Source organism: Coturnix japonica, chromosome 5 (assembly GCF_001577835.2).
Source record: "Coturnix japonica isolate 7356 chromosome 5, Coturnix japonica 2.1, whole genome shotgun sequence".
Classification (NCBI taxonomy): Eukaryota; Metazoa; Chordata; class Aves; order Galliformes; family Phasianidae; genus Coturnix; species Coturnix japonica.
Genome location: NC_029520.1, coordinates 34,733,915 through 34,757,336, shown reverse-complemented (window position 1 = coordinate 34,757,336; position 23,422 = coordinate 34,733,915). Strand labels below are relative to the sequence as shown.

The following is a 23,422-nucleotide window of genomic DNA, read 5'->3' as shown; positions in this document are numbered from 1 at the left end:
TGACAAAGAGAACCAACCCACCCCCCTAGGGAGCAGGGAGAATAGTTACTCAGTTCTAAACAAGGCAAAGGTATGGTTAAAGAAAAGAAGCCAGCACAACTCCATCCCACAGCTGTCTTTAGCCAAGAACACATGTAAAGCTCTGCAGACTTCCAAAAGATCAGAGCCTAAGAGTCTGCAGGACATTAGAAGTAAGCCAGGCTCCCAGCAGCTGGCAAAACTGAGATTACAGCCACCTGTTTGAACATGCCAACAAGGAACTTCCCCACAGACTGGGCAAGTAGTGGGACAATGAAATAGAATCACAGCTACAATCATAACTCAGAAAGGGGCCAGCTCCATTCCCAGGCGGGAGAAAGGCTGGTTTGTCCTGAGCCAATAGCAGGTGCACAGCAGAGACTGAAGGGGGGGTTACTCACTGTATGTTCATTTTCCACATTCGCCTGCTGTCTTCGGAGATCGGCCCTAATGAATGCTTCAACAAAGAGAAGAAGAAAAGTGTGAAAGCAGTTTAATTACCATGCAGATCTCAAATCAATTTATCTCAGACTCAAAGAGGTAAAGAGGCCCCAAGGGAATGCATAATGGTGGGCGAGGAAAACCACTGTCCTGAACAAGGAATACAGCACTTCTATATAGTGAGATAAGGAGTCTCTGTCCTTCCTTTTTCAGAAGGTACATCTTGGAGACCCCAAAAAGTAACCAGGGCAAGGAGCCTTGGAATATTTTGTAACACAAAACAGCTGCTTCAAAAAGTACTGTGACATTGCTATGGGGCTGCTGTGTGGGTTCTGCCCTTCCCTGAATGTAACTCCACCCCCCTCAAAGCCCTTCAATTTACATGCCAAGCCCAAGGGAAAGAGTTGCAGCAGAACACCAAGAAATTTTGTTACCTGTCATAATGGACCCCAGGAACAGGAAGGAACAAAGAAAGAGGTTCCCTGCCTTTGTCCCAAAGTGATCAATGATCTTCCCTTGGCTGATGGTGAAGGCAATGCCAAAGATCTACAAACAAACACAAGGTCAAGCTGTACTGTTACAAAGTAACCTAAACAGCTTCCCAGCTTTATCAAAGTATCAGAGCATACAGGCCAGACAAGCTGTTGCTCTTGCTAGGCTCAAGTCTGGTTATGAACGCATCCAGGAATACCTCCTTTCAATTGATGGGAAGGTGACCCTTAAGGCTGAAAGCCCGTCTCTGGGCAAAAGGCAAGACCTCTCTCACTGGACTGCTAGGAACAACGATGGAAAAAGCAAAGATGATTGTTATCCTGATGGCCATTTTCCTTAACAGAAACAGAATGGGTGCCAGCAGACAAATGCCACAAGGACCATCACTTTAAAAGCCAGGTTCTGAGGCACTTAGATCTGCAGTATGCAGCAATAATCATAGAAAAGAAATGGGATTCAGGGCTGGGAACTACAGTTTGATATCTCTACCCATAAAAAAAGCAAGAAAAAGGAAAACAACACCAACCTGTGCTGAGACATTAAGGAGCCCTGATGACGTTCCTTCTGATTCTGGGTATGTCAACTCTGCAGCAAACTCAAAGCCCAGGGGAAGGTACCCTGTCATGAAAAATCTGTAAAGAAACACAGAAAACTCAGTGACTGCTAGGAAGAAGACTGAAGAGGCACAACATGGCACAGATTCCTGCTGGAATGTTGGTCTTACTGCATGAGATATTTCTCCTATAATTGCCACAGCCCACACAGCTGTCCAACTCCCTCTTCATGGCATAGGTCTCCCTCCTACCCACAAATACTTTCGCTTACAGCCTCAGGCATGGAGCCAAGCCAGCAGGGAGCTGCAAAGAACGAGGTAGTAAAAGCAGCATCTCCCAAAAGCAACACAGAAGGGCATCACCCCCCAGGACAGTCCATCAGCCAGACAGGCCTACATGCATTTTCCTTTTGTCCTTATCCCACGCGGGAGCCACAAGCAGGCTGTGGCTCTCCCCAGTCCCTTCTGGGCCAGGACTTCTGCCTCCCCCCTCATATCCTAGCAGCTCAAGCATGGAAGAAAGCAGCCTGTACATGAACTTACCCCAGAACACCTGCAGTCACAAAGACCACCCAGAGATGGCCTAGGTTCAGAGTGAAAGTGTAGACTATCATCCCCACCAGAGACATGATATAGACCACAAGTGTTGTCTGTCTGCAAGGAAAAGCATAATCAGGGTTTTATATAATCAAATTATCCTCTTCATCCATAGATCTTGGTATATTCTGCAGCACACATTAAAGAAAAAAGCTGCACAGCTTTCACACTCTCCACACTCTGAAATAATCCAGTCTGGAGGACAGACCCTCATCTAGAATATAGGGAAAACCAAGGATGTTATTTCACGTGTATTTGTTTTCCAGGGCACTGCAGTGATGACACTTTTTGTGTTTGAACTAGCTTCTACATTTGGAGAGGTGAAATGTAAGCTGAATAAGAAATAGGCTCAAGGATAGAATTACAGCTCCCTGGCTGTGCAGACCAGGTCTGAATTAGATGGAGCTTCTATAAACAAGAATCTACAAACTTCACACAAGTTGATGCCAAAATACGTGCCCATCATCATAAGCCTCCAGGTCGTATCTGTGATCCTCAGAAGCTTCATCTCTACTAGCAGGGGCAGCTGGCACATTGGGAAAATTGTTTTCTGCACCCCCCAGCCAGTTTTGGTCTCAGTGCGGAGGTCTGATGTTAGTTTCCCAGGCTTATGGTTCAAGTTTTTGAAGCAGTTTATAACCGATTCACTATTTCTTGACAGTTGCCCATATTTGCACTTCACTCCTCAACTCCAATCAAAGAAGATGAATGAGTTAGTGACCAGATGTGGTCAGAACCTGTTTCATATTGATGCTGTGTCAAGATGCAAGAAGGAAGTTCCCAGAACACGCAGTCCTCCACTGAAAACTAGGCTGGCTTAGAGAAGCAGCAGCTCTTGCAATTAAAAGCAAGTTATGTTTTCCACTGGAACTGCAGAATTTTTTTGGGGGGGGCAGTAAATGGAGAAAACTTTTCAATCTTGCCATGGATACCACACATTAGCAAGCTCACAAAAACAAGCTTTCTTCGTTAATTGGTACCCCTCAGTCACTAGGCTCCAGCAGTACAAAATGAACTGACAGTCACCTGGGAAAGAACAAGACTGCAGGCTTCAGGAAAGCCAAAGTTACACACCAAGAAATGCCCTGGATGTGCATATTGAGTTCATCCCTACTTGCCATGGTCCCCAACAGACAGCTCTGAATGCCACTCCTGCTGCAGGAAACAGCCTCAAGCATACAGGCAGGCTTCTGTTAAACAAGACTTTAGCAGGACTCAGCTCCCCTGAGTATATCATGGATGTCAAAAAAGGAGACTCAATGCTAAGCAAGGCCCAAAATCTTGCATACAAGCAAAGGGCTTAGCCAAGATGCAGGCAGATACTAGGGCACAGAGAAACAAAGGAACGCCTGGGGAAAGATACTAAGGCAGGGTGTTTCTCATGAAGTGGCCTTTTGTCAGCACATTTTCTAGTCAGAAGACAAGGAGAATGCTTTATGACTCTAGGGCACAGGGGCATGGAAGAATGCCTTGTTTTGCTTGATAAGCTTCTTATCACTGCCATAAATATCTTATGGGAAGGATAAAAACATGAAGAAACTGACTCACAGAGGGCATTTGTGAAAAATACCAGGACACTGTGAGCTGTTCCAACAATGACCCTGCAGGGAATGGAAGTTATCCTCAACTGGGACAGGTACAGCCTGGAAAGGATGCCCAATGCAGTGAGCATATACTCAAAGCTACATGTCCTGCTACATAACTTTAGGACAACTGGGCAGGATATGGTGAAGGCATGCCCATTAGGCATCCCACCAGGACTAGACTGGAAAAGGGTTACAGCAGCAAGCTCAAAGGGCAGACCAGGACAGGCTGGCCAGTTTTTTTCAGTGGAAACTCAAATGTCCCATTCTCTACAATTAGAGTCTTCCCTCCTTCCCATAGATTTTAACATACTTCAGGCCTGCAGAGACCCAAGTTTAAAATATCACTTAGGTCCTCTACCTGGTCAGTGGAGAGAGATGGTTTTTTCTGAAACAAATGTGACAGTAGAGAGCACTGTCTGGAACTGTTAGTTAGACTGAAGGCCATGTGAACATTGCTTTTAAAAGCTAACTTCAGCTGAAGAGAAGCACTGACTCAAGGCCTCCAACTCTAAGCCAGGCTCCCCTAATAATTGCCAAGGTACCCAAAGCAAACAGGCAGTCACCAGGTGTCACAACCCCATCTCTTTCCAGACAGGAACCTGAAAGATGCATAGGAAGTTCCATTTAACTCAGAGTCGAAACCTTTCAGAACTTTTCAAGAGGTGCTCAGCTCTCAGTCAGCCATCCCAAAGGCAGCCTGAGCTCTGGGACAGTTCACTTGCACATTTGTTTAGGTCAAATCTATGCCTGTTAATTCCAAAACTAAGAACAGTGATGGTGCTGCTTCAGGGACTTGCCTGCCAAATAAAAGCAAGAATGCAAGGCCATTTGGTGCCTGAGCACAACAGATGGAGAAAGCTGACTTTGCACAGACTCACCCTTTGAAGGAACAGTGGGACAGTGATGATCAAACATCCCAAAAGTGTTCTGCAGTTCCTCGTGTTACTAATCTCCTCCTGTTCCTCTCAATCACAGCTGGATCTCATTCACTTGCTTTTCTCTCCCTCTCTCCGAGCTGACTAAAAAAAGGACTTGACATCTTTCCTTCATGATTTTCATGTGCGTACCATTTCATCCCTGACACTATCAGAGCAGCGCAGAGAAGGGGGAGGGTACCTGCCTAGAACATCTGGCATCTTGACAGCTTTTTAAATAGACTTTTAAATGAGGCTAAAAAAAGATTCTGTAGCATTCAGAAAAGAAAAAAAAATGCTAGTTCCACAGAAATTCCACTGAACAGGCTGCAACGGAGAGCAAATTCTTAGCAGTTTTTCTTTACTTAAAGTTAAATCTATTCCCAGATATTCTTAGGAGCCCACTGGATAAGTTCTATGGGTGGTAAAGCACTCTCAGGCTGCTCTACCCATCTATGTGGTCCCTTCAATGTATCCAAGATTTTATTTTCCTTCTATGCCGCCAAATTATGAGTTCCAGCTCTGCCTGGTGAACCACAAAGTTCTTCAGCCCTCATGCTACTACTGAGCTCCATACAGAGAGAGTCAGGAAGACCATCCACACAAGCAGTGCCATCTGAGGCTACCTTACCACTAACGCCAGTCTGAAAAAAAGACGAGTTAGATTGCACAGTTAGCTACTGCAGTTTGCAACAGCCGTGTTTCCACTTCCTAGGACTGCCAAATGAGAAGTAAACTCAATGATACATGATCTAGAAATTACAAGAGACTTACTGGTCTCTCTATTAGTCATTTGCTCCTGTCCCCTATCACGCCCCCAGGAGTCCTCATGTTCCATTCATTCTTGTCAAAGAAGCCCAACTCTCTGCATTTCTGAACCCACACTTGATTACTAGGGCCAGAGGCCACTGTAGAAGCTGCAACCCCTCAGCTTGCCAGATTCTCCTAAGCAGCCCACAAGATACCAGGCAGTTTAAAGGTGGTGGTACACCCTGCGGTGAAAAGCTGCTGCAAGGAAAATACCTCTAAAGTTGTCTTCAACTCATCACCTGCATATCACCAGAAAAACCCCATCCTTCTTGAGCTGCTCAGACAAGTTATAGTGCAGTTCTCAAAACCAGCAGACAAACTGGAAACTGATTACATGGCTCCCCACATAAAAAAAAAGAGAGGTGCTCTCCATTCCATGAGACACCCTGTAAAGAAAGTCTGTCAACAAGATCTGAGTTCTTGAGGATTGGGAGCTGCAGGACACCCAGAGACCCTTCACTATCTCCTTGAAAACGGGCATGGTACTCTTCCCAGATCTGCTGTCTTAGCTCACCAAGCAGCAAATCCAGAACCACCCATCCACAACCTCATCACCCCTTCCCTCGCTTCTGCCCTGAATACAGTAACATGCGCTCATACAATGCCTCTGGGCACTGGATTAAATGTGTCTTTCATTAAACAGGACAAAGATGCACAGAAGCTGATTTGTAAGGGCAGAGAAATGGTCTGGTACAGTCGTGATTCTGCTTGTGCCAAGAGCTCTCTCATCCCTGGCAAAGAATGCAGCCAAGCTGTCTTATTTCTCCTCTCCCCCATGTTTCCCTAGGGAGCACTAGCACTAGACCTCATATGGGTCCATTAGAGACTAACACGATGCCCCAAATTTCATTTCAGACTATCTGGATTCTCAAAAACTATGGTTTTTTCCCCTGCAAACCTTTCCCAGTGATTCAGTCTCTGGTCTACCAAGCTGCAACTGCACAGAGTTGCTCCCTCCACAGAGTGGAAGAAGAAAACAGTCACTAGCAACAAAGAGGCAAGAGACTTACTTGTAGGTTTTGGTTCTGTCCAACCAGAGGCCAGAGATCAGAGCACCAGCCATGCCTGACAGTACAATGGTGAGTCCAATCCTGCCAGCATTCACCTCCTCCTTCTGCGGCAAGACAAAAAACACAGGAGCCAAGTCATAGCCAACAAGAAGTGAGGTGTGGAGGACCCAGACATGAAGAGACAACAAAGTCAGCGTCCCATACATGACTCCTCCTGTTAACAAGCTAAAGAAAAGCAGTGTTTGCAAGAACTCTTTGGGGTACAGGCACTTGTCTCTGGGCCAGCCCAGGGAAAATATGAGCACACTAGACAACATGAACAGGCATGTTTCCATTCCCTAGGACTGCCAAATGAAGAACATGAACAGAAGGTCATGAGGACTGGATGCACTTACTGGGTAGTGATGGATCACCATGCGGTTCAGCAGAGTGGACAGGGAGTAGAAGCAACCTGTATTCAGACCTGAAAGGAGGATAAAAATGCAGCATATTCAGTCTGCTGCTATTCTGCTGTGTAGAAATGCATCAAGATCATTATGACAGCAGTCTACAGCCAGACTGCAGAGTACCAGGAGATACTAAAGCTGGACAGGTCGGTTACTGGCAGAAATGAAGACCAAGGACAACTGGATCTCAGCATGCAGTAGGAAGCACCCTGCAGTGTCAGGATGGCTCTTACCTGAAGAGCACATTTCTAGTACTGAAAGGTCATGCAAGCCCTTCATAGGGTCTCTACTCTTCCCTCACAGACAGAGGCATCTTCAACAGTGAAGCTGAGTTTTCTCAAAGCAATGGCAAAGTATCTGCCACAGCATCAGGTGAATCTCAGTGCCTGAGATTCAATTAACACCAGTGCCACTGATCAGCTAGGTTTCTTTCCCAAAGAACCACCTGGCAGCTCTCTCCCAGCTGTCTGTAAAGGACAGCCTGTCCAAGCCAAGAAATACCAGAAGGCATGAAGGAACAGACCTAATGGCAAGCCCAGACTGCACTTCCCCAAGGCACCTGATGCATGCATCTGCATGAGGAAAGTCTTGCATTTTCACAAGACACCACCGAAGCCTGAAAATTAAAAAACAACTGTGAAAGTAATTGTCTTTCAGAAAGGGAAGTTAGATTAACTGTTAGAGGCGTCAGCCACCTGGTGAAGGTTTCTCAGTATCACCCAAGGTGAGAATGGAAACTGTTGAGGGTGATACTGGTCAAGCCTTATTCAGACACCCGGCTGCAGTACACATGCAACTCTGATTGAGTTGAATGCCTTCCTGAAGGGCATTGAAAACAAGAGTGGTTTTGTGTTGTTTTTTTAATTTTTATATTTTTTTCTAGTAGACAAGTATATCCACATGGGTGCTGGAGTAGCAGTACCACAACGGCTACACTCTCACCTTGGGTGATACTGAGAAACCTTCCCCAGGTGGATGACGCCTCTAACAGTCAGCTCAACGTTCTTCTCAGAAAGTCATTTACATTTGCAGTTAGTTTCTCTTCAAGGCTTCAGTGAACTTGGTGGGAGGAAGGATGGGGACACAGATTTCACCACTGAGGCTCACACATCTACAGGCTCCATAGCGTGGCATGGGATTTTAAAATTCTGGTTCAGATGCCAGAAATTCTGACAATCCAGATACATGTCAACTTCCTGCTTCCTGTTTTTCCTCTTTCAGCCTCAGCTAAAAGCAGAAAGATAGCAATGCATGGTACAGAAGTACAGTCTAGCAGGCAGAGCTTTAATGACACCCTGAAGTCAAACTCCCACTTCCCTGCTTCCAAAGCCTTGGGCAATCCCAGATCCAGCCCACTGCCATACACAGCTCAGGAAGCAACCAAAGAAGCCACAAGATTAACAGCTGGAGGGAAGATCTCACCCTGTTCACACACCATCCTCAACAACTTTAAGCAGAACTTCACAGCTCCTTGGGGCAGAACAGATGAATAAAATTATGCAAGCGATCCCATAAGCTGTCTGCTTGCGGCAGCAGTTCCTGTTCCAAATGCACGTATCAGGAAGTGATTGGAGAAACAAATAAGCTGAGCAACTTGCTCTTTACACATACAAAAAAAACAACCAACCTGTTTCAAGAGTTACCTAGAAAGGCTGGAAACTCCTGGAGCCTTGGAAGCTGGCTCTTGCAACACCTGACTATGACAAAGCACCCCACAAGAATCTAATCTGGGTTCATCCCACCTCCACCTCTGGAGCACCCAGCTTACTAGGGGACACCACAAACTGCAGTGCCAGGTCATGGGAGTGTGGCACATCAGAGCAGTCCTTCTACCCACCTCAAAACTGGGCTCTAATATAGGCCAGTCATTTATGTATCTAATACTTCTCACTTAGCCAAGAGGACAGCAGCCTGCTGGGGACAGCCAGGCTCTGGTAGCTAATGCCATCAGCATGCCAGCTCCACAGAAGCTCCGTGATGCATGGGATTTCTAAGAAAAAGAAGGGTGCCTAATCCTAAACTGAGTAGAAAGAGATGCTGAGTTGGCAACAGCACTTGGCACCAGAGTCAGACAAAATACTCTAAGAATCGAGACAATGCGTCCAGTTTGCACTTGTGAAGGCTGGCAAAAACGTAGGCATTTTACATGTCACAGTTGCTTGGTGAAGTTTCTCCACAAATTATAGCCAGCTGTTTGAATGCATGTAAAACAAACAAGAGATGTTTCCAATGGCACCCGACTGCCTTTGCAGATGAGGAAACCAGAACCAATATCTGGGATAAACAGGATAAACACATCTGAAGGTCCGGCCTCACCTGATCCATTAGTTATGTTCCCAAGGTTTGCTTGTAATGCGCTGTGTAAGAACATTTTTGAGACCTCACAGTGTCTCCCATATTTTACAAAGGCCAGAAAGGGGAAGTTTATTGCCTAGGGTAACAAAAGGAGCTCTTACGAAGCCTCTGACTAGATCTCAATTCTCCTGTAACTAAGCAGTGTATTTCCTACAAGCCAGACAACTGGTCTTCCTTTTCAGCTTCATCATCATCCAGAACAATGATTCCTTATGCAGACCTGCAGACCTCATTATCCTTCCTTCTCATCACTGTCCCTTTCCAAATGCTGATTTTTTGGAGCTGTCTCATCATTCCCACTTAACACACCCTTCTCAAGCTTTCCCACCCTTTTCCTGCCTACTGCCTCTCCATAGTCATGTGCAGTTCCAGCACAGAGTCCAATCCAAGAAACTCAAGAGCTTCTTCATGCCCACTCCATGTCATGACTCAGCTTCACTGAGGCAACACCAGCAGGCTTTGGGAAAAGGCAGCCTGAAGGTTACCCTGATAAACAGCTGCCACCAATATTTCCACCACTGCAAGTCTTACCACACAAATGCAGCTGGCAGCTGCTGGTAATATCATTTTATCTCAGAGATCTGCAGGCCTGTTCTGACCCAGCATCCCATGAAGGCCCACATTCTTTCTAAAGCCACAGGAGATGAAGCAGCAGGCCATTTCCCGCTCTCTCCTGTTTCACACTATGCTAATACAAGAGTTAGGAGAGGCTGCAGATATGTGTTAGCTAGGGAGGATGACTCAGTTGTGCTCATGTGGCTGCAGATGTCTTAAATCTTGGCCAACACAACTTCTGACTTGAGTAGGAAAAACTGTCCCCATTTTTAAAGCCAGACAAGTTTAAAAAAAAAGAAAGTTTCACTGCTTAGTTCCTTCTCTGAGTAACAGGCACATTATCTTCACTGCCAGCAGCCTTAAAGTCTAGTTGGAGACTGACATGAGGCCGACACAGGGAGGAGCAGAATAAATACACAGACCCACAGGAAGAAAGGAGGGATTATGAGGCACTGAACACTCCACATCATTTGTGACTGCCAGGAAGGAATTATCCCAGGGAGATCAGATACTAAATATGCTCTTCGTACTGAGAGCCTGCCTCTCTCATCTAGGGCTTGTTCACTCCTATTAAAACTAATGCCTTCCCCTTTCTTTTTCCTGAAACACACATGCAAACCAAGCAAATGACACAATCCAGCTCTTAGCCAGCCTGCCTCAGTCTGTGTCTTGATGGTTTTCTCAACCTCCACTTTCATAGAGGACACCGAGTACTAGAGGAAAATGATGGTCTAAGGAGTGTTCCTAGAGAACTGTAGCTCTGAGAAGGGAGAGATTTCAACTGCTCCAAAGACCATTAGCACCCCTCAGCAAGAACAAAGCCACCATGTTACTCTTTCCAATTGGAGGTGTCACCCACAAAGTCCACAGCTGAACACAGAACCACAGAAGTTCAAGAACTAGTTAACTTTCCTCCTGAAAAGCTTCCACTGCAAGCAGGTAGGAAGAGGGGACAGACCTCTCTGTGGTCTGTAGCTCATAACTCTATCATACAGCCAGGTGCAAGCTGCAGCAACCTTCCCTTTCACCACTAAAGAGAAAAATACTTCTGGATAGGACAACTTGGCATCAGGAACAGATTCAACGCACCACACTGCCCTCAGAGAAATACAGCGAGACTGCTGAAGAGAAATAGCAAATTCAGTGTGTAAGAACAGATGGTGAAAGAACACAGTCTCCAATCCTTCCTTCTATTTGCTTTATAGGAATTGCCAAAAAAGCTGGAGCAGTCTGCACACCTACATGCATCACCTCCACTGGGAAGCCTGGCAGTCATATACTTTCCTTGGAAAATAACTTGCGCTCAGCGCAGTGACTTGCACTCAAACACAGCTCCATGTTTCTTAAGTAAACACTTAGATTAGTCCAAGTTACTAATGAACTAGGAAAAAAACAAAAAAACACACACAAAACCCATAACTTGATAAGAAAATCCCCAGAACGGAAAGCAGTCACAAGCTGAGAGAAAAGTGGTGAGGTCATACAGTCCAGTGCATGCTTGCCCTGCTTTTATTCTTCCCTGGGCATTTGCTTGCAACCAGTGCTGGACAGACTGTGGTGCCAGAGGGACCCCTGGTATGCAGCAGCACAGATATCCTTACATTCCCCTAACCCTGCTCAGCCCAGTTACAGCCCTGGCTCTGCACAGAGAGAGAGGGAGAAGCTAAGCATGTCTAGCAGCACAGAATAGCCAGATCTTACCATAAGTGACCATAAGCAGCACAAAGTTGGCATTACGAAGCAGGCGGAGGATTGACTGCACGTAGGAATATTCCTCTGTTGGTCGTGACTGGATCAGGGCCTGAGCTCGGCTCGGAGGGTATGGGGGCTTCTCTTTGAAGACTGAAACCAGACATAAAATAGACCTGTTTGCACCAGTACAACTAGGGAGCATGGGCACACACGAGGAGAGAACTGCTCAAGTGACAGCACAGGGGCTAGTAAAAATAAGTGTATAAAATACATCAGCACCCTTCAGCTTCGATTCTCTGTGCACAGACTTATCCAGGAACAGGAGAAGAGAGTGTCTCTGCAACACCTCCTATCACTGGGGAAACACCATACCTTCAATTAGCAAGTTGCATCGGCATGGAAATATTTCTATGATTGATGTTTAAAGGGCTTATTTGTGCCAGGGTTTTGTAACATAGGCAGTCAAAAGATGAAATGAACAATTAGTCAGGCTCGCTCACAACACCCCCACACACCCTTCTACAAGTGCTATTGTAGCAGCAAGATCTAGTATTACATGACACAGGCAGCTGTGTGCAGGGACATCACCAGATGAGCTCCACTCACATAGACAGGCTGACCTCAGCTCCACTTGGAGTCATGCATATGCTTCCCATCTCCTTACCTATGACAACCAGGATGAAGAGGGCTGTTGCCACGCCGGCCGTCATGTAGAACATGATGCTTATATGGTAAGCCAGCTTCTCCACATCTTCCACATTGGGAACAAGCACTGGAGGGATCAGAAAGCCAAAAGCAATGCCGAGCTGAACAGGAGAGAGAGGGGACACAGAGGTGACATGGAACCACAACTCTGCCACTAACTCAGAGCTCATGAGAAATGCAGTCCTCCCTTACCTGGTAAGAGATCAACTGGGCCTATTCCAGCTTCACCTCCAAAGTGAAAATCTCCTTTATCACCTAATAACTGAAAGCTAAACCAGCTGTCCACAGCAACCAGGCTATGAGAGACCCACCCACCCCCCCCCAAATTCACAACCATGATGATGTTCAAGACAAGGTTTTATAATACAATTGAACAGAATACTTGCTTCCAACAAAGTGGAGTTCTTGTTCTCCCCGAGCTCCTCCACACATGCTCCTGTCCAAGCATACTTCCCACTCCTTATCTTGCATCTATTCTGGTGCTAGCCCAGCCACTTGGTAATTTAACTCGGCTCATTAAAAACGGTAGAAAATGACACTTCCAAAAAAAACCCCAGTTCTTTGCTGGGTCAGTGAGTTGAACCTATTTTTCCTCATGCCTGACAAAGAAGGGCTGATGTAATGTCAAATCCTGCCCACTCTTGATGAGCAAGATATCAATCTGTCTTAGCCATTTCATAAGGTTATTTCTGAGTGAGCATCCTCCCAAGACAAGGCTCACCCTAATACCTCTCACAGCCTTCCCACAGCACCAAGAGAACCTAGAAAAAAATCAAAGCTGAAAGCAAAGGATATGTGCTACCAACACTCCCCAGGTGTTGAAGTTGTGCAATGGGGCTTGGCAACTACCTCAGCTAAAATGCTTGGCCCTGAAGGGCAGCATGAAGAAATCCCTGCAGGTCTGCCCTCCGCTGTGCCAAGTACCCCACATGTCCAGCTGAGGAGCTCCTGCAGTGACAGCACAAGCTTCTGCAAGGACATTTGGGCTCTTTGCTGGGTAGATGTTTCTCCAGGAAGCAACAAGGAGCAGCACAGGCTTTGCCAAGTTGACAGGCAGGACTAAATGTCACAGGACTTCAGTGCCACCCCTCAAAGGATAAAGGGGACAAACAGCTGCTTTGATGCTTGGGAGCATGCATTTCATAAAGGCTGAAGTCGAAACTTATCACATTTCTGAGTACTCTAAAGAGGAGGCCTAACAAAGCCACTTTTTGTTCCCTCTCCTGTATTTCACTTTTCAGTTGTGTTTGGTTCCCAAGGAGTGTATTTACCTGCTCCTCTACCCCTTTCAGCACTTGAAGCCCTCTCAGACATCAGAAAAAAAGAGCCACAGATCAGATCAGCTCTTGCTTGCTCTCAGAGACGTTCTGCACATTCAGCCCTGGACAGGGCAAAAGCAATTTTCTGTTTAGCAGCACCCTCATTTATTTTTTCCTGGTTTGAGTCTACATTTATGAGCAGTAACAAGGCTCACACAAGAGCTTCACATAGATGGAAAGACTGAGAAGGCACCCAAGAAAGCGATGGCTGGTGACCATGCATCCATTCTCATATCTGTTTCAAACATAGCATTCCAGTCTCTTTTGCAGGCTGGACCCTTTGCTGGGCATTGGAAAAGCACTGACAGTGCTGGTACAGTGCTAACTGAACTGAGACAGACTGGAAATATTTTAGAAATCCCCCCCACGCTGGTTACTCACACTATGTCATCAGCCTTTCTAAGAGCCACTGCCCTCATTCTCATGCTGAAAGGCGATAGGAGTATGCAAAAACATGAAGATAAGATGTATTCAAATTAAGCCCATTGCATGTACCATTTAATTATGGAAACATCAGGTAGATACGAACCCATTAGCAAAATCAAGACCAGCTGTCCCATGATTACGCAGCAGAACAGAAGCGCTGTGCAACAGAAAGACTCAGTGCTCAGTATTTTCACAGTCCTTGGAAAGGGTGTATTAGTGTCAGCAGCCTTACGTGCATGTTTAACTTACAGACAAGGAACTTTAAACTGCATCTAGCCAAATTCCTCCTGTGTCAAACAGTGTCCTCCCTGGGACACCATGGTAGCACATGTCTGGATCAGCAATATAAACCTATGCTGAGTTCACTCCCAGGACATCACAGGACCTTTTGGGAAGAGTCATCAAGTGGTTATGGATGTGCCATGACAGACCAGGCCACTTTTGGGAATGAGAGCACTCAGAGGTTCAGTAAGCATAATGAAGCAGGGTGAAGATGGACACCAAACCAAGAAGGCGCTTACAGGGCAGAAGCCTGTTCAACTCTGCAGCACATTTATTTTGGCCAGAGTGTGGTCCTGCTGCTCAGCCAGGACACAGCCACATCAGGCTCCAGTACTGCTTCTCAGCACACCTAGAAGTTCAGGTTTCAAGGACGAGACTCAACACTGTTCCTTTCCATCCAAGGCTGGGATCCTCCTAGCCCTTATGCACAGGGTTCCACATGAGCCCCTCCACCCTTTGAATGAGGTCTATAAACTGCTTCCCAGAAACTGCTCCTTTGCCCCATCACCCTTTCATTCCTGGAAGAATGAGGCTGGACTCCTATGCTAGCTGCTCCTGTGCTCGCTCTCTGCAATCACATGCTGTCACATGAGCTGCTGTACTGCAGCAGAACACACACAGAAAATAGGAAGGTTTCTCTGGGACCACATTCCAGACTCCCTCTCCTGTCTAGCTTTTCCTATCTGAGAAGGGTACTGAGAATCCGTTTTGCAAATTGTTCAGATATCCTTTTCTGAGAGTCCTAAATATAAATACTTCACAGTGGACAACAGGATGTCTAGTTTAAGGTTAGCTGTCTGTATACTAACAGTCTGCTGAAGGATGATCATCACTGCAGTATCAGCATAAAAAATGTAAATGAACAACTGATAGAGGAGTGAGTATTCACCTTAAAGAAACCTAAGACAGCAGCAAGAATATAGAAGCGCCATGAAATTGCAGAACAACCAGGAATATGGGCACAGGAGACTACCACACCAAGAAGGTCAATTAAAGTGTTAAGACAGAAGGAGAAAGATGCTGCAAAGGAAACCAAAAATAAAAGCCCACAACTGTGAGACATTTTGGTGGTGGCCCTTAAAGGCTAAGGGTTATGACAGGGTTGATGTGAAGGACTGTATTTTCAGATCCCACAAATACCTTTTTCTCAAGAGAACCCATAAGATGCAGCACAACTCCTAATTTAGGCCTAAGGCGGCACACCCCACAACCAGTAATAGTGAAGAGTTCTGCAGTGCACTCAAATTCAGTAGGAATAAAATAAATACACAAACAACAGCAAAAAACTTCAAACCACTATGGCAATATTTAACTCACAGGAGGGATCTACCTAAAAGAAAAGAAGCTTGTTAATAGGAAACAGAAAGGAAAATCCAGAGAAACTTACTGCTTGCTGGCATTAAGGCTGCACAAACCGCATCTGGGGGCTCAGAGCAGGTGTACGGAATATCATCCAAAAGTTTAGAACAGGGGATAAAAGCAATCACAGTTAAAAAGCAAAGAAGGAAAAAAAAGTAATACATCAGCACACCCCTCAAAAGCTGGAATTCATCTCTCCAAGCATGAAAAAAGGAGGCAGCAAGCTGGACCAAACTAAAGTAAAATCATAATTAGGCCAAAAAAGGCCAAGGAGCAGACTGACAAACTGAATCAAAACTCTTCAAATGCAGCACAGTCAGGAAACTTGCCAGAAAGGCTGCAAGGCCAAAAGATATCACCATGGAAGGAGAATATTCGAGACAGAGGGAGAACTAAATGAACTCTTGCATCACCATTCACAATGTGGTCTCTACGGGGTGTTTCCATCTCAACAGAATCTCTTCATGTGGCAAATATAGTTTTATCATGGAAGATTTTAATCACAATTAATTTGTTCTACAATGTGTCGGGACCAGAAAGGATTCATTCACGAGTTTGAAAGAACAGAACAGAAAACCCACATCACTTGCACACAGCGTACCAAACTGTTAACTAGTCTGTTACCAAATACACTGATCAGGAATGTGGGAAGGCAAACATGAGGTGAATTTTTAAAAGGCCCTGCGTGGGCAGGAGTCCCAGGGAAGCCCAGGGACAGCAGGCTGCCAGTTTGGTCAAAGTGTCAGAATTGTAACAACTGAAAAAAATGAAGCCTGCATGCATATAAAAGCCAATACAACAGCTTGGCAGATTCTGTGATTTCAACTTGATCTCTGCAAGTTTCTAAATGGACACTTTGGAGTTGGGAGGGCTGCCTGCCCTAGCCAGGCGCTCCTGTGTTCTCATGCACCTTTCTCAGAAAGCGAGGAAACAGGAGTCTAAATGCTGGCTGTAGGACTCTCTTGGAAGGATATTCATTAAATCCTATCAAATTCAGTGTTCTAAAGCAAGAATAAAACCCATGCAAAAGACTTACCTCCTAGCAGCCCCACACCAAACTACCCACCCAAGAGTCGTCTGGGAGTCACACAACTCCATTCAAACTCCAGGCCACCCCCAGCCATAGTACTGCACAGTTCCTAATGGAGGCTCCAGTAAGCAGCAGAGCAGCAGCTGTATAACCACTGGGAGGGGCAGCATTGGTCTGGAGCCATTCAGCTACAATGAACATCCATAACAACTACAGAACATGGAGATGAGGAGCCCTCTAGAAAACCAGAAGGCCCATCATGCTTTGACATAAACAGGTGGCATTTGAATTGTTTTAACGAGTCAGTCCTGCAGCTCCCAGCAATTTACTTGTTTTCTAACAGATACCTTCTAAGCACAGAGAGCCTCACATTTTCAAGATGTTCCTCTCCAGACACAACAGCACAAGTGCGTTTTAGATTGATTGATTTTATTACAAGTGGTTTCAGATAGAAGACCTTAAAACAAATGCTGTGAGATTCTCCACGTGAATGAATAGAATTGATCCAACAGCATCACCATGATGGAAGCAAAGTTCCTTTGTGAAAAGTCTCCAGACAAGCCTGTGCACTGCAAGCGCTACTCTGGAAACCTCCATATTTCAGACAGCCACCACAGCTTACCACATAAACACTGTTCTCCAAAAGGCTTGCAGACAAAACACACAAGCCATGTGCAGCAACATCTGTCTCCTTCAGAAGGTCTCTCCTTTTCATGCTGTACTCTAGTACATATGGGAGTGGGAGACTTTGAACCTATTCTCAGTACACACTGAACCCATTCCAGTGCTTCTCAGTTCTGCCAAGGCAATGAAATGCATCAGACCTGAACTGCTAACCCTGGTTATGCTGTAGAGGAGGCACACAGGTATTCCAAAGCCCTGGGCACCACAGACCCTTATGCCACTCTTGTCTGCATCTCACAGCTCCACACTGAAGCATTGCCTACTGTTTCAACTGTAGGTGCCTTCAACTGAAGATACACAGCCAAAAAGCTGTGGAAAGCAGAAGCTGCTAGTTCCTACAGTATATTTTTATTTGCATTGCCATCCAGATATGCTTCTTCCATACCACTGACTGAAATCCCTAAGCCCCTATTAAAATCCAAAGAGCAAGGAAGTCAATGTACTTAAATGTAGCACAGCTTAGTTACCTTTTTCACAGTGTTTCAAGAAGCAGAAAGGACTCACAGTGAGAGGAAAAACTGTAATCCGTGCCTCATGAAGAGATAAGATAAGGCTCAGCCTTCTTTTTTTTTTAAATATACACTTCCACTGATATGAGATAATGTACTTCTTCAGTTTGCACTTGCACAACCAAAGCTCTTCTGAAAGTAAATTCCCTTCCTCATCATACTTCTCCTGTGACACCATCTCACACTGTTCAACATGATGCAATGCTGGATCATAAGAACTGCTGCTTCTGGACAAGTTCCTCAGGCTTCTAAGCCCCGAATGCACCTTCGCCCAGTTTACTGGGGAAAAAATGCAATGCAGCAAAACAGCAGCAGATAAGAAACAGTAAAGGAGAAGAGGGGTTTCAGCTCCAACAGCCACCTCAGCAGCTGCTGGAATCCTCCATCAGAATATAATACATGGGTCAAGGACATGTTACAGTCACATAACAGAGACAGTCTCTGAGGATCCTGCAAGGCAAGTGCTAAGGGTGCCATAGGGCAGCCTCTCCCAGCAGAAACACTGCTGTCATTCATTCAACTCCCATGCAACCTCCTCAGAGCAAAACCTAAAAGCCAGCTGCTTCTGTGAGAGAAAAGAGAGAGCTGCTTTTGGTGCCTGGCTGGGAAGGGAGCACCAGGTTAAATGAGTAGGAAAAGTTCATTTCAGATTCCAGTGCTCATTTACAGAAGCTTAAGCATTCCTGGGAAAGCCACACCACTACTTGGTCAGCACACCCTCCTGCACAGAGCCACAGCCAGGATCTCAGAGAGCTGGCCACACAGCACTCCTTGTGATCTGAATGCCCTGACGCACCCTGTCATCCTTGCAAGAAATGAAAGGAGCCAGGGCTGGAAAATGCCACCTCTAACTGCTGCTGCTACCAGCTCCTTGGTAAAGTTTTCTCTATGTTAATAGCTAAAATCCCAGAAAATGCAAGGCCAGACTACAGAGAGATGTGAGCTAGATCACCACCTGCTTCTATTTCTAACAGGAATCAGATCTCATCTGAAAAAAAATGGGAAGCCTCCCAGAAGGCAGGGAAGAACCAAAGAGATCTAGAAGTCTCCTTGAAGAAAGGAATCCCACCGGACGCGCTTCATTCTCACAACACTTCCTGGAATTTCAGATGCTGCCTTACCTGAAGGGCAAACAGTGCAGAACAGGGTTAGCAGTGAGGCAAACAGCAGGACACACTCAGCACACAAGGCACTGCAGACCCTCCCACCCCCTAAAAAGCAATGGCTATTCAGATGTTGCAGACCTGATTATTCACAAAAGCCCACTGCAGCCCAACCCCTGAAGATTCTTCCTTCTGTTTCAAAATAAGAGGAAAGGACCTGCCAAGAAAAAGCAACTCCTTGAATTTCATTCATGGTTTATCATGCATTCTGTGCAAATTAAAAGGCCTCACCTCATCACTGATAGACAAGAGATAAGAGAATGCTAGTCTCTTATCTGCTGTTGTTTGGCTGCAGTGCATTTCTTCCTGGTAAACATGGCAAAGGTGCTTTCAAGGCTGAGGAGCTGTGAATGACCCACCCAGAGAAGCACTACACAGGTAGCAGCTACAAATTCTGCCTCAGGACATTTTCTTTATGGAAGTCCTGAATCACTTAAATCACAGAGGAATCCCAGTGGCATCTGTATAGGGTCAGACCCCACCTGAAGATGCTGCTGCATCATTATTCCCACAGGCAGAGCTGAATATGAAACAGAAGGTTTCTTTCTTCCCTGCTAAAAAAAATGAAGAGTCAAAATTACAGCAGAAAGATCATCCAACCCTCACCCCAAGTCCAACAGCTGTTTGCTTCCCTTAGGCAGGACAGCAAGAGCCAGGAAGATGATTTATTTCAATTAAAAAGTATCAGCACTGGTAGCAGAGCAATAGAAATGTTTCCACGTGCTGCTGATGCCCATTGCTCATCAATCAGGGAGACAGGGCAATGAGAGGCGATCCTATAGCCAACAGGCCCAAGCAAGCACAGCACAAACACAGCAGTCCAGCACATGCCATGCGAATTGTCACAAAGAGCTGAGGAATTCCAGTACATGCCCAGCTGGCTCCAGCTGGTACACCTTGAAAAGACACAGGAATTCGACTCATTGCTTAAACATCCTCACTGTGGTGGGGATTAGTGCCATCATGCCACAGCACCATGCCTCCTCATGCCCAAAAGACAGCAAAGCAAGTATTTTAAGGGAAGGGGCAACGCCCGCTGCTCCAGCAAGCACATCCTGCAAACACTAGCATCTCAGAAGAGCGCAGGGAATCATCTGCTACACTGCAATTACAAACCCACTATATTATGCTCTTCACTGACACTCCCTAAAACACACTCAAACTGCAGATTAAGGAAAAAGAAAGCTTCTAGTTCTTCACCCGTCCAACATCACCAACTAACAAAATAGCTACTTTTCATTCACTGGATCTTTGATCTGAGAGAACGAAATGAATAGGTGTTCCCTATGGAGTATGCCTTGCCTTTAGTCATTGCCATTTCCTGCTCCCCTGATTCTCTAAAAGGAAAGCCTGGGTTTACAAGCAAGAGCTAATTACTGGCCTGTGGTCTCACTGATGTCAGGTTAACCCCCAGAAGAGGACCAAAGCATCCAGCCAAAGTTTGCTTTTCACAACCACTAGACTAACATGCTGCTTTTAGGACGATGTGGACTCTGCATACACATATAGCACAGGCTGACTGCCGCATTGTTTGGATTTCTTGTGCACATTGTTGAGTAATTCCACCTGAATAAAAGCATGACAGTAAAACGTTCAGTTACTTATTTACTCCTAAATCAGCAGTGTTTATGCCAAAATAAATGCCTTCAACTCTGAAGATTTATTTAAAACACATAAAAAGGAGCCCACGAGACTGTGATAACAGTGAACAGAAAAGCTTAGATCCACTCAGAGAAAGAGTGCTTTCTCTTTCCTAAAGCTGTAAGCCAGTCTGCCTAATGCTGCTGCACAAACTGCAGTTCCTCAGCTCTCACCCCCCAACACACTCTTTGCCACAGCATTATCAGTCTGTATGGAAACCCAGGAGCGTGTGGAAAGGAGACCTCAAGTCTCACTGATAATTTTGCACACAGTAGGAAGAACCATGCTTTAGAAACCACCTGAATGGGGAAAGCAAGTCCAATCAGAGCGGTGCCCACCCACAGCTTGAGCTAGTCAGCTGAAGGCAGTCACACAGAGAGGAGTGCTGCATTTTGAAGTTAGGGGAACAGGTACCAGCCACACAGCAAATGTCAGACTGTGCTTCCCTCTCCCTTGCGTCAATATGACAGAGCTGAGCCACTTCCCTGGTGCCACACTACATCAATATCAGCCCATCTGCCTCATGCAACAGGCATCAGTGGGCGTTCCAGTGCAAGGGTCAGCATGTCATTTCACTAATCCCTTCAAAACTGTGAACAAATTACCTCCTCTGAGAGTCAGCTGACACTGAGAAAAATGTGGTACAGCCTGAGCCAGAGCGGCTCATTGGCCTCCCTGATCCATCCTCATAGAGGAGTGCTGGGGACCTTACCTTCTCTCGACCTGGAGGAAAGTTTGCTACTCCTCAAAGCAACTGCTTGTGGAAACTCTATGCCTTACTTTTAAGAATCAGGAAAGTTTGTTAGACACCTTTTCCTCAGGGCCCAGCTTTAAATACAGCTCACCTCCTTCACCTCATCTAGCAGCCAGCAGGAGAGGGATGCTGCTGCACCAAATCCCAACACAACCACAGTTTATAAAGTCACAGAAAGGCTTGGGTTGGAGGGACCTCAAAGACCACTCGTTCCCAACCTGCACTGTGGGCAGGGCCGCCCCCCACCAGCTCAGGCTGCCCAGGTCCCATCCAACCAGGCCTTCAGCATCTCCAGGGATGGGGCACCACAGCTTCTCTGGGCAGCCCATGCCAGGGCCTACTGACTTCTAAGTAAAAAATTTCACCCCAACATCTAACCTAGTCTCAATTTAAAGCCATTACTCTTTATCCAATCACTATCTGTCAGTGTCAGCTCCACTTCTGCTTGTAAGCTCCCTCCAAGCACTGGAAGGCTGCAATGAGGCCTGTCCGGAGCCCCCCTCACGTGGATGGCTCTTACCTGGCTCCTCTCTCCAGGAGGAAGAGGCTCTGCATTTCCCCTCCCCTTAGCACCCCAGGTCTCTGCGGCCAGGCAAGTGACCTCCCGTCCCCTCCAGGCGGCAGCCACCAGTTACCTGGTTCCCGAAGACAGCGATGGAGCAGGCGGTGGACACCTCGCGGGGGCTGAACCAGACAGAGGCGATGCGCGATGGCATGCCCAGGATAAAGACCTGCGCCACGGAGCAGACCACCTGGCCCAGCACGGTGACTGCGAACAGCTGCGGCCGCAGGCTGCCCAGCTTCACCCATGCGCCCAGCGCGTTGAGCGCCGAGCCCAGCAGGGCAATGAGGCGCAGCCCCTTCTTGTCCAGCAGCCAGGCCACGGGGAAGAGCAGCGGGATGTAGGCGAGCATGTAGCTCATGGACAGCCAGTCGATGGCAAACGTGCTCACGCCGTAGAAGCGCACGAAGACGTTGTTGATGCTGCCGTACTCGATCCACTGGAAGGCGTTGCACAGGGAGTAGCCGCTGAACAGCAGCACCACGGCCCAGCGCCGCCGGGACACCCGCACCTCGGCGGCAACCTCCGCCCCACGCCCGTCCCCGCAGGGCTTCGGCGCCCCGCCGCCCCCCTGCCGCACCATGCCGGCCCCGCTCACCCGCACCGGCAGCACCGGCAGCACCCTCGGCCCAGCGGCCGAGCACCTGGCCGGGAAGCCCCGCCCGGCCGCCCCGCCGCGCTGACTGGCTGCCACCGCCCCTCGGCACGGCACGGCACGGCACGGCACGGCACGGCACGGCACGGCCCTCCCCTCCACCGCCCCGCGCACCGCCCCTCCGCGGGGCGGCCCCGGGCGAGTGAAAGCGGCGGGGAGGCCGAGGGCGCACGGTGCGAGCGGCGTGTCCGCGGCGGCCGTGTCCCAGCGGCAGGCAGCCCCAGCGGGACGAGCGGGCGGCAGCGCTCGGTGTTGCCGTCTGTGCTGACAGACCCCTCCGAAAGTTCAAGTGCCCGTGCCAGGCGAAGACCTCGAGGGCTGAGCCGAGCGCTGTAGAGTGATAAACTTCTGTGGGCGGGGAAGGAGGCTGTGGGGTGTGCCTTAGTGCCTGGTGGGCACGGATAACACGGATAATTGTGGAGGTAGAATCACAGAATAATAGAATTGCTCAGGTTGGAAAAATCCGACCACAAACTGACCACTACTCTAACAACCCTCTGCTAAATCATGGCACTGAGCACCACATCCAAACGGTTCTTGAACACATGGTTACTCAGCCACCTCCCTGGGGAGCTTCTTCCAGTGCTTAACAGCTCGTTCTGTAAGGAAGTTTTTCTTGATATCCGACCTAAACCTTCCCTGGCACAACCTGAGGCCATTTCTCTTTGTCCTGTCACCTGTCACCAGTGAGAAGAGACCAGCCCCGCTCTTGCTGCAATCACCTTTCAGATATTGGAAGGGAGCAATAAGGTCTCCCCTCAGACTCCTCTTCCCCAGACTAAACAGCCCCAGTTCCTCCAGTCACTCCTTGCAGGGCACTTGGGGAATGAAGCCCTTTTGTTTTTCACATGGGGTGGCTTTCTG

At 47.2% G+C, this 23,422-nt stretch overlaps 1 protein-coding gene across 2 annotated transcripts in view; it reads right to left on the bottom strand.

The window, feature by feature from the left end:
* Positions 1-22,501, bottom strand: part of FLVCR2 (FLVCR heme transporter 2) — a 30,000-nt gene extending 7,499 nt beyond the window's left edge. For both annotated transcript variants that reach the window (XR_004307289.1, XM_032444634.1), the window contains exons 1-9: positions 21,977-22,501; positions 12,134-12,275; positions 11,479-11,619; positions 6,817-6,884; positions 6,422-6,525; positions 2,048-2,158; positions 1,478-1,583; positions 894-1,005; positions 420-475 (exon numbers count right to left, since the gene is read on the bottom strand). Coding sequence is in view for 1 of the 2 variants with exons in the window: in XM_032444634.1 (XP_032300525.1) it covers positions 420-475; positions 894-1,005; positions 1,478-1,583; positions 2,048-2,158; positions 6,422-6,525; positions 6,817-6,884; positions 11,479-11,619; positions 12,134-12,275; positions 21,977-22,486 (1,350 nt within the window). In the remaining variant the exon portion in view is untranslated. The remainder of the gene's footprint in view (positions 1-419; positions 476-893; positions 1,006-1,477; positions 1,584-2,047; positions 2,159-6,421; positions 6,526-6,816; positions 6,885-11,478; positions 11,620-12,133; positions 12,276-21,976) is intronic.
* Positions 22,502-23,422: the final 921 nt, after the last annotated feature.